The sequence below is a fragment of the Onychostruthus taczanowskii genome, unplaced genomic scaffold (genome assembly GCF_017590055.1).
Source record: "Onychostruthus taczanowskii isolate IOZ18803 unplaced genomic scaffold, ASM1759005v1 scaffold58, whole genome shotgun sequence".
In the NCBI taxonomy this organism is placed as follows: domain Eukaryota; kingdom Metazoa; phylum Chordata; class Aves; order Passeriformes; family Passeridae; genus Onychostruthus; species Onychostruthus taczanowskii.
Genome location: NW_024503457.1, coordinates 9,015,952 through 9,031,245, shown reverse-complemented (window position 1 = coordinate 9,031,245; position 15,294 = coordinate 9,015,952). Strand labels below are relative to the sequence as shown.

The 15,294-nt window shown below is 35.5% G+C and overlaps 1 protein-coding gene across 2 annotated transcripts in view; it reads left to right on the top strand.

Moving 5' to 3' along the window:
• The window catches only part of TMEM131 (transmembrane protein 131), a 92,300-nt gene that overhangs the window by 46,104 nt on the left and 30,902 nt on the right, over positions 1 to 15,294 (top strand). For both annotated transcript variants that reach the window (XM_041418091.1, XM_041418090.1), the window contains exons 6-17: positions 667 to 783; positions 1,662 to 1,784; positions 2,446 to 2,526; positions 5,134 to 5,284; positions 5,428 to 5,484; positions 6,385 to 6,446; positions 11,367 to 11,475; positions 13,289 to 13,397; positions 14,102 to 14,255; positions 14,361 to 14,531; positions 14,806 to 14,916; positions 15,003 to 15,137. In XM_041418091.1, the coding sequence (XP_041274025.1) occupies positions 667 to 783; positions 1,662 to 1,784; positions 2,446 to 2,526; positions 5,134 to 5,284; positions 5,428 to 5,484; positions 6,385 to 6,446; positions 11,367 to 11,475; positions 13,289 to 13,397; positions 14,102 to 14,255; positions 14,361 to 14,531; positions 14,806 to 14,916; positions 15,003 to 15,137 (1,380 nt within the window). The remainder of the gene's footprint in view (positions 1 to 666; positions 784 to 1,661; positions 1,785 to 2,445; positions 2,527 to 5,133; positions 5,285 to 5,427; positions 5,485 to 6,384; positions 6,447 to 11,366; positions 11,476 to 13,288; positions 13,398 to 14,101; positions 14,256 to 14,360; positions 14,532 to 14,805; positions 14,917 to 15,002; positions 15,138 to 15,294) is intronic.

The window sequence follows — 15,294 nt, the reverse complement described above, 5'->3', positions numbered from 1 at the left end:
GTTGCTGAAGTGAGTAGATTTCCTCAGAGCACTTACAGAAACAGACTGTTCCTATAAATTTTCTGAATACTCTAAGTGAGGTGAAGTGGTGTTAGTGTGCAGTAGTCACTCCAGTGTACTTAGAGCTGTAAGTAATTGTGATACAGGAACTTGCACATTCAAAACCATGTTGTCAGCAGGGTTTACTCCTAACCACGTTGCTGTCAGATAGAGTCCTCTTTTTAGTTTCAGTTTTGTTTGCAGGGCCTGTGGCTTAGCAAGAGCCACGTTAACATGAAAAAATTCAGGGATAAGCAGCCTGTTGCGCAGCCTGTTGTATTTATGGAAGTCTTGTAGCAGTTGCATTTGAACTGTTAGTCTAAAATATTTTTGTGATAGGCTGAACTCTAAATTCAGAATTCAGTGCAAAAAATCAATTAAATATGATCCTGCACTAGATAATAGTTTAAAATGAATGCTGTTTTTATTAGTTTGTTACACATTTCATTTGTTTGAAAGTTCTACTTTTTTCTTTCCAAATCTGCAGTTGACTTTCTAACGTCAGTGTTCCACAAAGGACACATGAGGATTTCTACATCACAAAAACTATTGTTCATCTGCAGGATGCAATTTATTCAGCAAACAGATTTGCTTATCCCTCTGCTTGCTTGCTTTTATTTTTTCCAGAAAATTCTTCCAGGAGGGAATACGTCCTTCGATGTAGTTTTCCTCGCAAGAGTAGTGGGAAATGTAGAGAACACTTTATTTATTAACACTTCTAATCATGGGGTATTTACTTATCAGGTAAGAGAATTACATGCTTTTCAGAAAAGTCAAGTGTGAATGAGGCAAAGCAGTATCTATTATGGGATGCATAACCATCCAAGGATACTTGCACAATAGTGGTGGGTTGTTGGTTTGGGTTTTTTTTTCCACCAACCCAGTTGAAGAAGTTTCCATCCCTGTTGTTTGTTGTAACAGATAGACCATTGTAAGGATCGGTAGAGCAGTACTGTAATCCAGATCAATAAAATTACATAGGATTTAAAATCCGCCCAATACCTTTTTTGTATGTGTTATTTTAGTGGCTCATTGTAGGGATCTAGCTCATCCTTTAGCTCTTTACTTATCTGATCCAGTGGCAAAACAATGTTACTCATTAAGCTGGCAAAAAATTACTCACTGGAGATTCAGAAAGATAATTCAGACAGATGAGAGAGACCAATAAGTGAAAAATGAGAGAAATCCTCTTGTTGAAAGAATATAACTCTTACCATGACAATATCTTGCAGACAAAAAAAAACAACAAAAATGCTTCCCAGTATAGACAGTTTCATAATGATATGATTAAAGGAACATTTCATATTTCATTAGCCTTTAGCTGGTATCTATCTATCACACTCTATTCTAGAGTGTCAGAAAAAAGATGTTTTTTTGATTGTCTGTTTTTCAGTATACATGTAAGTAAATAGTAGAAATGAGGAATAGCCTGTAGCTGCAAACTAAACCAGTTTCTTTATTTCGGAGCTTTAGTATGATACTGGTTTTAAAGGTTTAGTTATAAGTATACTATTAAACTAATCAAAAAGAGTTTGTGGTGGATTGCTGAAATGAGTGGGCATGTTAGGCTCTGCAACAATTACAGACAGCTACTTAAGTTTGTGTTTCTTTTTCTGAACCAGGTGTTTGGCATTGGAGTTCCGAACCCCTATCGATTGCGCCCATTTATTGGGGCACGAGTTCCTGTAAATAGCAGTTTCTCTCCTATCATAAATATCCATAACCCTCACAGTGAACCTTTGCAGGTGAGCGTAAGAGAAAAGTCATTAAATGCTCGTTTATGATATTAATCTGAAATTTTGGTTGTTTTTGGTGCTTCTTAAAATTCTGTTTGAACTTTAGCACTATTTGAGGTCATGTATTTCATATTATAAGATTTTTTTTCCTGCTCAGATGCAAATCAGTTCTAGACATTTTAGATTATAGTTGCAGATCTCTTAATTTCCTAAATTGAGATTTTCCAGTGAAATTTCAGTTTTTAAATTAGTTGTAATTACTGGAAAATAAAGATTTAAACTTCACTGGTAATTAGAAGGAATACTGAAGCAAGCAAACAGATCTTTTAATCCAGTGATGCCTCTTAGCTTCATCCTGTCTGGTTTGCACAGCATAAGGTGTTGTTTCAGTATACCCTAGTATGTAATCTTGGAAAACATTCTTAAGTTTGGGCAGGATTGATGTCTTTACCTAACCAAATTCTGATTCTGTTAAGTGATTCACAAACAGTAAAATGCCCTAGAAAGCACATGACATGTAGCGCTAGCAAATGGCTACATCAGCATTAATTTGTAAGGTATTCCAGAGGTCAAATAGTCACTAACCTATGCCACTGCCATGATAATACCTGATAAGTAAACAGGATCCCTCTAAGACTGAGTGCTAACATTTTCCTGTTACCCACCTCAGGTGGTAGAAATGTATTCCAGTGGAGGTGATCTCCATTTAGAGCTTCCAACAGGTCAGCAGGGAGGTACAAGAAAGCTGTGGGTGAGTAGTCATGTCTTGCAACATTCATTGTACTTGTTTGGAAGGTTTTGTTTTTATATGAGCTTAGGCTTTGGGTTTCTTTTGGTTTTTTTTACTAGCTTTGTGTTTTGTCATGTAATCATTTAAAACACCCCATTAAAAAGTAAACAGTAACAGGGTCTGTTAATATTATGGTAGTAGGAGTTGAATGAAAAGTTTGATTAAGATAAGCCGTATGCATTGAGCTGTGCTGTTTTGAAATGTGAAGAATAAAATTATTCCCATAAGAATGAATTACATCTACCTGAACTTTTGGTCCTGGAGGCCTGTGAGCTGGATCTAACCCACAGAAAAAAATATACATATTTTTCTGTTTGGTTTGTTCATTAGGTTTTTTTAAATTTGTCTTGGCTTTTTTGGTGGTGCTGGGGTTTTTTAACTTAAAAAGTTCTTCCTGCAAGTTACTGTGAATGCACACATGGGTCGAAAATGAAGCTAAACAAACTTAGGGAAGAAAAATCTATTATGGACTACTAAATAAAACAGCAGTGTGTGTGGCTGAAGTAAGTCCCTAGATCATGAGTTGAGAGTGGCTGGAAGCTTCTGGAAAATATGCCTACATGCATGCCCTGCAGCTACTCCCTACTCACCATGTCTGCTGCTAGAGACAAGGGTTGGATGGACTTCTGGTCTGGCTCATTAAATCTGGTTTGAAGTAACACATACTGATACCTTTAAGTGAAATAAAATTTAGAAGCATCCTGAAGGTACAGTTCTTGGCTCCATGCTGTATGTCACACCGTTGGTAATGTCCAGCTAGATACAAAGCCTATTTTCCTTTTCAGTTAGAATTACTTGATTTTTTGATGACTGGTTTTTGGTCTAGGAGAGACTTGAGAGCCATTGGGCTCCTAAGTTTGTCTCTTGCTCAAGTGTATCATTACAGTAATGTGACAGTTATATTTGTTTTAAGAGGGTATTTCCAAGTGAGTTACAAAGGACAATCACAATTCTTAATTCTTTTCTGGAGAAAGTCCATTAAAATAGCAGAATGTATTTTAGTTTTAGGTACAAAAGTTGCAAGGAAATAAGTATTAACACAGACAACAACATTTTTAAAAAGGCAGTGGAAACTGAGGGTTAGATGTTCACATGAAAATGGACTTTAAAACATTAATGTCCTAATGTTTTGACACTGCTTTGGTCAAATTGCATTGCTTGTAAAGATAGCCCTTTACTGGTTGTCAGGAGAACTCAAGGGGGATGTTTTTCAGAGCATGAAGCTTTTCAGCTTCTCTTGGCCAGGTTGTCAGTTAAGGCAATGATGACTCACATGTGAAAGCTTCCAGTGTCTGGCAAGGACTAATCCTCTTGTTTCCTCTATCCATCCATTTTCATCCCCACTGTTATGCATTTTCATATAACCACTGGTATTTCAAAACAATGGGACAGTTTTAAAAAATCAAGCCAGTAGGAGGAAACATACAGGTACATACATCATTGTATTGGTTGTGTCAAGAGCTGCACTGCAGTTAGAAAAACCTTCAAAGCAGCAGAAATGACTTGAGATATGGTGTTGATACTTTGACATATGGATATACATAATTGTATAAAATTGTTCTGATGCCAAATGCTTGAATGATTGGATAGAGCGGTCTGCATATGCAGGAGTATTTTTTGATCTGACCAATTTTGGATCCCTAGTTACACATATGGAAGAGTCAGATCACATCCTTTGATACATTAATGAATGGCTGCATTATGTTTGGTCTGTGAAAACAGAACTTGAAATCTTCTTACTTTGATATTCAACAGCTTTCAAAATATATATCTGCAGTCATTGTGCCTCAGAAGATTTACAGTCAAGGTTTTCATCTTCTGTTTAAAAACAAAAACCAAGCAGCCAACCAAAAATCCAATCCTCAGACCTTCTGTAATGTGATGAGGAAGACAATCTGATGTTGGTATTTCAGCTGTAGTACTCAAGTTAGTCTTGTGCTGCAGCTGTGTTCAGAAAATACAGAAAGAGATGTCTTTTAAACCCTGAATGCAGATTAGAACTGACAGGATAGACATGGTACAGCAACTGAAATTAGTTGTTACTTTCTCCTGTAAATTACATGGTGACTAATAAACATGGAGCTCCACAAGCTTCTAGCTGCATGGAGTTATGCACTCTTTTAGTTTGTGTTTAGCACTGCAACTGTATGGCCTGTGTCTGCTTTGGAGAAAAAGCACTTAGAGTATGCAAAGTCAGTATTTGATATTACTGTCAACATTTTTTCTGAATATCTTTTGTTTGTTGCCACATTCTGCTAATGTAGTCTACTGTCTTTTTACCACAAATGGAATATGTAAAACTTAGAATCATAGAATTGTTAACTTAATCAAATGGGACATGAAAGTTCTCTTGCATATGCCTAGTTTTAATCAGTGTCATATTAGGTGATTACAACTATCCTTTATAAATTTAATGGTAATTTTAATTATATGAAGCCTATCTCTTCCTGATATTGTAGCGTTTTCTCTTAACACAATTATACTCAATGCTTCTGTTGTAATTATTTGGTGTGACAGCTTTTTTTGTAATTACTGTGCTCTCATAGTTGTTGTTTGATTATTTATCAGGAAATACCTCCCTATGAAACAAAAGGAGTGATGAGAGCCAGCTTTTCTTCAAGAGAAGCAGATAATCATACAGCCTTCATTAGAATAAAAACAAATGCCTCAGACAACACAGAAGTTATTATTCTGCCTGTTGAAGTAGAAGTTACAACAGGTATGTGAAAGAGTGGTTGGGGTTTGGTTGATTTTTGGGTTTGTTTTGTGTTTTGGTTATTTTTTGTTTTTTTTTCCAATTATTCAAATTAATTAACTCAGTGTAATAAGAAAATTGTAACCTTTTTTTTTTTTTTTTTAAAGCACCAGGAATCTATTCATCAACAGAAATGCTAGATTTTGGTACACTACGAACACAAGGTAAACCAGTCTTCAGTTGTCAAAGTATTGATCAGGAATAGGGTGGGGAGGGGAAAGCCCAGTACCTTTGTACTGTTCAGGGTTGCCTGTGGAATGGTACTTTTAAAAAGGCAGATTACAACAGTAGGTCACAATAGCGCACAGAGTACAAGCAAGCAATAGTTTGCACACCAGGTTGTGAGTCCAGTAGTAAGGTTAACGTTACACAGTTGCACATGGCTTAGTCTGAAAAGCATTTTGGTTCAATTAGTTGGTGAACTTGTGAAAATTGCTTCACTTCTGGGTAAGTCTTAATAATTTTCAGACAGGGAAAAAGTGAAGGTGTGCAAAGTTTTATGATAGGATCTTTTTTTTAATTGCCTCTAACACATTTGGGCTTAACATTTTACATTAATATTGTTTAGTGATAAAAAAGTAGTAAAACTACTAGTGATCATAAAGTAGTAAAACTAGAGGTATTTTTTTGAAATTGTAAGAAGGATTTATTACTGACAAATAGCAGTATTTATCTTCTGTTCAAATAAAAAAAGATAGCTTCTGAAGAACTTTTTCATGCTACTTCCTTAACATGTAAAGATTTTCAAGTAAGAGTAATTTCTTCTGAACATGGTGCATCTGAAAAAGTCATTGATTGTAGTATTTTTAGCCTGTTCACTTCTTAATGTGTTAGAAATATGAGTGATAAGCTGAAGCATGTAATACATACAAATATACAAAAAGGCAGTTTTGTGTCAGATTCTTGGGACTAGTTATTTTGACTAGCTGTTCGGTCATGTTAGTGTAACTTCTTAACACTGAACAGTGGAGGTATATAAGAAACCAGCTAGTGCAAATGACTTTACATAAGATTCACATGTTAAAATAGCCTAATACACAGGTGTTTTTTTTGTTCTTTAACAGATCTGCCAAAAATTTTAAATCTGCATTTATTAAATTCAGGAACAAAAGATGTGCCAATTACAGTAAGTTTGATTTCTTTGATTTTGAAACTTTCTACATAGATTTACTTTTTCTCATAAAAATTGATAATTCACAGGTTTACCATGTACTGGTCAGAATTAGAAGCTAGGTGATGTGTGACTGAAAATGTAATTTAATAGCAGAGCAAATAATTTTTATGCATGTTAAAATTAATTTGCATCATAGTCTCCTTTGAATGTTCTGAACAGCATTTTTTGGCTGTACCTGCAATATCTGAACCTTTGGAAACTTTTATACTTGAGAACACTAATTCATGTTCAGTGGGTGAGAGATTAATACAGAGTCTGTAAGATTCTTTGTCCTCATCACATTTGCACATCAGTGTGTAAAGTGGTTCCCCAACATAATTTTTTAAGATAAGCCAAGAGTAGCTTTCGAGAGCTGCCTGTAAAATTACCCTTTTTTTCTTGAGCTTATCTGCTTTGTTGCTTGAAATAACAAAAGAACCCAAACACTCTAGGGCCCTTTGGAGTAAGACCACTGAAGCTGAACATGAAGTGCAGCCAGCTTCAGAATTCTGGCATTTGGATTTTCTACTTTCTGTTTTCATTTCAGAGTTTTGGCACCAGTCTGGTAATCCGCCTTTGCTCATTCATACCTTTTTCCTGTGTGATTTTTCTCATTGCCCACTATTTTTCTCACTTCTTCCTTCTTCCCTTCCTGTCTTCCTTCTTTTCCAGATTTAGTTGTGTAGCTAGCTATACCTTGTCCCAGTGCACTTCACAAAGTATTGAAGTGTTGAAAAGGAACCGGAGGAGCCAAAAGAATGACTGAAGGATTGGCAAATGTTCCTTACTGAGATCTTAGAGAGCATCTCGGTGTTTATAAAGCTTGAAGCTGTAACTATGAGGAACAGTGTTTTAATAGTAGCAATCTAGCAAAACCTTAGGATGCTGGAAACTGAGGTTAGATGAATTTAAAGTAGAAACAGGAAACATTTTTAGTGATGAAGATAAGTTTTCACAGTGACAGTAGACCATTGCAGTGCTTGCTAAGCTGTTATTCACTAATAATTTTCAAGACAAGGGAAACTTACAGTGTACTGCAAAAAGATTTTATTTCATTGAGGCCCTGATGCTTATTGCAACAATGAGGTCAGGTGATCCTATAGGAATCATGGCTTTGTAAGCTATGGCACAACTTCTGTAGAGAGTTTTAAAAACCAAAAAGACCTGTATAGGTATATTATTTTTTTTGAAAGGGTTGGTAAATTCAATAAATTATTTTTCCAGCTGTGTTTGCGTGTTTGTCTTCTTAGATTTGACAGTTTGCTTGTTGGTTGGATTTTTTTTATTTTTTAAAATGTGCAGTATGCTTGCTGTGTGCAATGCAAATAACCATATTTTCAGACCACTTCTAATACCTGGTTGTGTAGTGCCTAATTTATACTCCTCCATTTAAAAAAAGACCCAACCCCATCCATTTTTTTTAAGCTATGGTCTTTGGACTATGGGCTGTAAACTATAAATACCAATCTAATGGAAAGCTGTTACTTGATAACCTTTATACATGTCATGACAAAACTTTTCCAGAGAATTTTTTTTTTTTTTACTGTGTATCAAAGCAGTTGATTTGGTATTTTTAAAGCCTTTGGGTCTCACTTGTGCAAGGAAAAAGCTACCACACAGGTCCAGACATGATGTGTTTTTCAGGGTATCACATAGCACATTTAGTCAATTGTTCTTTTCATTAAGGGACATCTTTGTTGGGAAGTTTGTAACCTTTCTAGCTTTTGAAGCACTTTGTGAATTTCTGCTGCTGTGCCAATCAATGAATTTCAAAGTGGAAAGCAAGAATTTCACCAAGAAGGGACTTGATGAATAGATTACTTCTAGGAGAGCTTGACAAATAGACTTCTGACCCTTTAGAGCTAGTTTAAAAGTAGTGAGACAGACTGTGTGACAAATTTCATCTTAATGTCAGAAGAAAAGGCCAAGGCTATATTTAGCATATGTTTAAGCTGGGTGCCGGAGGAGCTAAATATCTTCAGGTCATCAGTGTGTGTGAGACTGCTAATACTGTTGCCAGACTTGTAGTTGTTCTGCCTTTACGTTCTTAGTCATGCTATGGTCCAACAAACTGGTTAAGGAAAATAGGGGCAAATAATTTTCTTTTTCAAATTTTAAAACTTGATTGTTGAATGCTGTTTTATCCCTTCTCCATAATTAAAATTTCATGTTTCCTTAAGGCACTTTAAGCCTGTTTGACTGCTAAAAGCAAAGGGATACTTCAAAACTTGAGGTCCTGATCATATTTGATGCATGAAGAGCCAGAAACTTCAGGACAGCCTTAGTGAAGCTGAATTGTGCCAGTTTGAAAACAAAAGTGTTTGTGTAAGAAAGTATTAAGTTCTGTCCCAGTTTTAGAATAAGGATTAATTTCTCTTAGCAATCTGCAAGAAGTAGTTTGTTTCTGTATTGTGTTTTCATCTTCATGTTTGGGTGCGTGCATCTCAAAGTTATCAAGGATTACAGTTTATTAGTAGTTTGTTCCATGTTCTGGATGATTCTTCATGGAGAGAGTGAAATTTACTTAGTTAGGTGTTTCTCTGTTTAAACACAAAACCAAGAAATTTTTGACAGTTGTGTCTGTAAAAGAGAATAAAACAGTTCAGAAGTGGTTCTGACACTGATGGAACCAGCCTTAGTCTGCTACCTGTAGCCACAGGGTTTTTTCATCTGTGCTAGGTGGGCAAGACAAAACTAGGTTCAGGAGCCTTGTGACTGGTAAGCAGTTTAGATAAACATGTGCCAGTCTTCCAACCCATACTCTTTAGTTTATTAGAATACATGTAGCCCAAGAGTCCTTAAACCTTCAAAGTCTTTCTCAAGAACTCCTGCAAAAGCACAGAGTTTTAGCCCCTCTTTGTGTCCTCTAGAACATTTAGGTTCTTAATTTTCTGCAGTTATGCTAAATATTCAGTGTGTCTCCACAGAGCAGGGTCAGGAGTCTTGAGTGGGTCATTCTGTGGGAGAGCCATGTGTTGCTGAAGCATGTCTAGTTAAAATTATTCTTCCCTACAAAAGTTGCTGTTGGGAAATTTTCTGAGAAAATTGGTGGTATTATGTTCTTGATGAAACTTGTTTTGTTGATGATTTTTCATGCATATTTCAGGACAGGTTTTACTTGAGCTTTATTTGAAATAGGTTGAAATTTGAGGAAAGTGACATTGAAAGGATTTTTAAGGATGTTTGTTTTTTTCCCTAGTTGTCTTCATTTTGTATTTCCCTTTATAGAATGTAATCAAGGAACAAATGGGAAATGTGCATTATGTAATTGAGAAATTTTCAACAAAACAGTGTAAATTGCTTCCTTAACTAAATTTTCCAGCTGTAGACATTTTGAGTAAATACATGTAGGTTTGTTACACTTGTGGTTGAAGAGATGCACCTCTGAAACCTGCCATTTTTCTGGTAACAGGCTATCCTTTTGAATATTTCCAGTTTGATTTACTGAATGAAATCAGCATTATTTCAAACCAGTAATTAAAGAAAGCATTTTGCGTGAAAAGAGCTTCTAAAAAGATTTATTGTCTCTGTCATCCAGAAGTTGTGAACTTTATCACAGCTTTGATTTCATCTGCTTTAGGAGTTTGTTTTTTTTTAAGATGTGTCAGGATTTTAGTTTTGTACTGTGGATCTCATTAGAAGAAAATGGAGATGTTTATTAGTTGATTTATGAAGAGAAATACTGAATATCTGCACCCCATGTGTACAGATATGGTGGTGGACAAAGGTCATTGCTATAAATCCAAAATCCAAAACTTCTGGTTGAGTTAACGGAGATTATTCATTAGCTGCAGAAGTAGTGCTGCTTGTTCCCACTAAAGGATCATGTGGTCTGCAAAACTAAGTTATTTATGCACACTTCTATGGCTTTAATTTACAATCAAGGACAGCTTGGCCTGGAAGAACTGTATTTGTTTTGTACCACTAGCTGTCTGCCTTGCTCATCCTAAGAAAGGCTCAGCTGCTTTTTAAACAGGTGCTAAACCTCTGCAGCCCAGCAGAAGGTAAGGCAGCACTCATTTCAGTTTTCTTAATTCAGCATCCTGTGATTTGCTATGGCTTAGCAGCTGCTGAGCAGCTGAGCTGTTCTTAAAGCAGAAGACAGCTGGGGAGGAAGAATCATGGCAGCCATCCTAATTTTAAGCAAAACAAGAATAAGAGCATATAAATGCTTCATGCCCAGTTTCTCCATGGAATCTAGATAGAGAGTTTGCTAGCAATCTTTATAGAGTCTTCAGATGACATGGAATCCCTTATCCTGCTGCATAGCAATGAGTACCTCTACAAATCAGCTCTGGCTATTAACTGACACTGTAGCTCTTCCACTGATGCCCATTTACCTTTTCCCTTCAGTTTAAAACAGAAAATCCTAAGATGTAAAGGGTGACCTTGTAAAGTGTTAGTCTAGAACAGATCTACAAAATGTTTCTCTATACAGTTAGTTATTTTTTTCTCTGCAGAAAATGGGATTAGAGACAAGGGAGATGTCTATTCTCTCTGGCAGTTGCACCAGTCAGTTAACAGCTTTGTTAGTGAGTGCACCAGAAACAAATAGCCTAGCTATTGTAGCCCTGCTGCCTTAAGAATAAAAATTAAATCTTAATTTGAATCAGGTTTGTTTTCTATTTTATTAATACATTTCTGGCCATACTGCCACTTAATTCAACATCCCCAGGGAGAACTCATTGTTACCTACTTTTCTGTATATTGACTGAGTAATTTGTAGGACCTGAAAAAAATTCTAAAACCACTTGTAATGCTTCTTTCTTATAGGAAAGACAGACAGACCTGTAAGAGCTTGACCAAAAGTAGTTGCAGTTCTATCACTGTGAAAAGTTTCACAGCATGTTAGCATAGTGATAAATTTACAGATGCTTCATATTTTGTTTGCAGAGTGTTAGACCTACACCACAGAACGAAGCGATAACAGTATATTTCAAGCCCGTTACGTTAAAAGCCTCTGAAAGTAAATATACCAAAGTTGCAAGCATTAGCTTTGATGGTAAGTACTGCTCCTCTCTTCTTAGAACTTGTCAAGTGCTTCTGAAAGCTTACTGAAGTTTCATTGATTATTTTCACTCTCTTAACAAAACACTGTTTATAATTTTGAAATGAAAATAGGATTTTCCTATCTGGAAAAGGTTTACAGTTCTTCTGAACTTCAGTTATTTCTGGAAGGATTGTCTTTGTTTATGATCAACAAGAATCTTAGACTGGTAAATTCAGATGAGGAAAGAAGGTATTGTTAATTTTTCTAATAAGCATAACTGTATTCTTATGTTAAGGCACTGATTATTTAAATGTATTTTTATTTTAAGCACACATTTGTTTTTGAGAAATCCTAATAAACAAGGTAACAAGTACAAGTTAACTCCTGGGGAAATTTCAATTTCAACAAGAAGAAATTTTTTCACAACGAAAACAATCAGCCATTTAAATAATCTCCCCAAGAAGGGGTGGATTCTGCAGTGTTGGGCACTTAAGATCAGTCTGGCCAGGGTGCTGAGACATCTTGTTTAAACTGTACTTCTGCCAGGAAAAGTTGGACTGAGTGGTCCTTGAGGTCTCCTTCAATCTGGTATTCTATGATTTTTCTCCTACATAGTGACTTTAAATACTGTGCTGACATTTTGTAGAAAGGCACCTCTGTTTTTATAAAGATTTTAATCAACTATTAGAATGGCAGTGACTACTCAGATGTTACTGCTTTAAGATACTAGTTGGTGATGTAAGTCTGCCTGGATTGCTTAAAAATGGCATCTTATGCACGCAATAGTTGTGGTAGACATAATTTTAGAAGTTGCATGGAAAAAGAGGAAAAAATTGATTTTTATTATCATTTATAGATTAGCACTTTAGAAATTTAATAGCTCATGGTTTCTAAAACAAGTGAAGTATATTTTAGCTTATACATTCTGAAAGAGATGAATTCTGTCAACCTGAGGTGATAATACATTCAGATTTTGAAGCTGGTGGGAATTGTTATATGAGGCTAACATATGGTACATCTTAGAAGGAATGGTAGTTCCTGGGAAAAATACCCAGTTAAGCTGCTTAATGTGTTTAAGGAATTGACTTGATGAATTCTTATCTGTGAAGCAGCCAGCCCTTAATATATGCAGTTTCAGCTGTCCTAATTACATGCAGGGGCTTTAGGGGCTTGGTGGCTTCTCTTAATTAGTAATTGAATACCTTGATTTTTTGGGGGGCACAATTGCTATCAGGCTAACATTGCTTGTTCTGTGATCTTGGAGCAGATCTGTGAGCATCACTCTTGGTGCTTGTATAGTTTGAGTTTTTACATGGATTCTGTTTATCTTGTTGCAACATTTAGCTTGTGTTTAATTTCTTCATTGTTAAGAAGTTGTTACATTTCTGGCCCAAAGATCCTCTCAACTGCTAGTTCTGAGTGAGGGGCCCAGCAATCTCAGGCTTCTGTTCTGTTTGGAGAGGGATAGTTTTATTCCATATTCTTAGTGGAGACTTCATCTGGATCCAAATTATCCTCTGGACATGTTCAAGTTATTTATATGACAGCAACAATCAGGCTTCCCTATTGTAGAAAAGCTTAGTAAATCAGGGAGGTCATCTAACTGGTGTTAAATGGGAAGATTTCAAAATTGGGATCTCTTGTTTCGTAGACTTGAAACCGTGTGAATTTGGTTATTGGAATTCCCTTAAGCTCCACTTTTTTCCTTCCACAATAATTAATTTTGGGCTAGGTCTGTGGTTTCATTCTTCCATTTATACTAGAATAACTTAATGGATGAATTTTTGTCAGCTTTAACAAACTTCTTATATTCTTATGTGCGCAGCATCAAAAGCAAAAAGAGCATCACAGTCTTCTGGGAAAATAACTGTTAAAGCAAAAGAGAAGAGCTACTCCAAACTTGAAATACCATATCAAGCAGAAGTGTTGGATGGGTAAGCTTCCAGGAACTGAACATAGTTCAAAAACTAAATGCTCTAAATTAGAGGGGAATATTCCTGTTTGTAAACAAATGGATGAGGTAGTCTTAGCCATTAATAAGTTGGTTTCAAGGCTTGAGTTAAAATTGACCTTAGTGAGTTGTTTTTCAGAGCAGCTGGACACTGCAGATGAGACATTTTAAAAATGCAGTATTGGAAATATTTCTGCTTTTGCTGTTCTTTTGGTATATGAAGTAAGGGTAGAGAAAGAACTTTTGGTTTTAAGAAAAATTTTGGAACAACAGTGTGTTTCCTTTATTTACAAAGTATGGCTAAGTTGACTTTAAAAACATTTTGAATGAGGTGCTGTTTTATCAACAGAACTGGCAGACTATTTTAACAGCTGAAAAACTAAACCTTACCTTATCGGAATTTTTGTGCTGCACACATGTGATTTGGCTAATAAAAATACATATGATTTGCAAATTTTCTTAATACTTCAACACTTTCTTTTAGTTCCCCTATTATTCTCAGTTACATGTTTTCTTCTTATTTGAATTACTTAGTTATTGACATCCCTGTAGTGCTGATAATACAGTTTCAGCATGCACTGGGGTATGTACCTTTTTAGCTGTTTGAAATAATGAATTATTTTCTTTGTGTAAGGAAAACACTTTGAGGAAAATCTTTATTTTCTTTACTCTGTTTTCTTCTAATAGTTATTTAGGATTTGATCATGCTGCCACACTCTTTCACATCCGTGACAGTGCTGCTGATTCTGTGGAAAGACTGATCTATCTAACAAACACATTCAGTTTTGCAGTCCTTATACATGATGTTGTGTTACCAGAAGAAGCAAAACCAATGTTTAAAGTAAGTCCCATTTCAGTGAATGCTTTTGCCTGTTAGTAAGTGCTTAAATGTGATGCACTTTTTTCAGCTGTAAGTAACCTTGGTCTTCATTGTTCACTGATCTAGGTCCAGAACTTCAGTAAACCAGTCTTAATTCCACCCAATGAATCAAGATATATTTTTACGCTTCATTTTATGCCTTCCACATCATCTGTTCATGTAGATAACAATATCCTCCTTATCACCAATGCTTCCAAATTTCACTTACCTGTCCGAGCATACACAGGATTTCTAGATGTAAGTACTTTGCTTTTTTTTTTGGCAGCTTCTGTCTAATTAGAGGTAGACTTCATAGGACTCTTTAATTCTTTATTCTACTGTGGTATCTGCTGAAAATTCTTTTTTGTTCCCTTTAAGTCTTTAGTTTTGCATAGGAAGTTTATTAATGTAGAATTTTGAGATTGTCATGGTAGTGTTGTATTAAAATTATTAATGTGTTTTTTAACGAGCTTAGAGTTTGAGCTCACTTTATATTTCACTTATGTTAAAATACTTTTATCAATCTTTCTAGTACTTTGTACTGTCTCCAAAAACTGAGGAGCGATTTATAGATTTTGGCATATTGAGTGCAACAGAAGCTACCAGCATTTTATTTGCAGTCATAAACAGCAATCCAATAGAGGTGAGGATGTATTTATTTTTAGTTTATCTTTTAAAAAATTTACATCAGTGTTGTTGCTGAAAACAATACCTTTTGTTCTTTTTAAGCTGGCTATAAAAAGTTGGCATATTATAGGGGATGGTTTGGCTGTAGAACTTCTAACAACTGAAAAGGGAAACAGAACAACAATAATTGCAAACCACCATGAACTACAAAATGCTACTGCATCTGATCAGTCTTCAGTAAGTAAACCTTTCAATCCATTGCTTTAAAGCTAGATGTAGGAGGGTAGAAAAGAGACAAACCTGTGCAAGTTCTTTTAGTTTCATTTTGGCAGAGGAGAGATAAGAATTCTTAATTTTTGTCTGAACTTGAGTATGATAAAGCATGTAAGCTTCC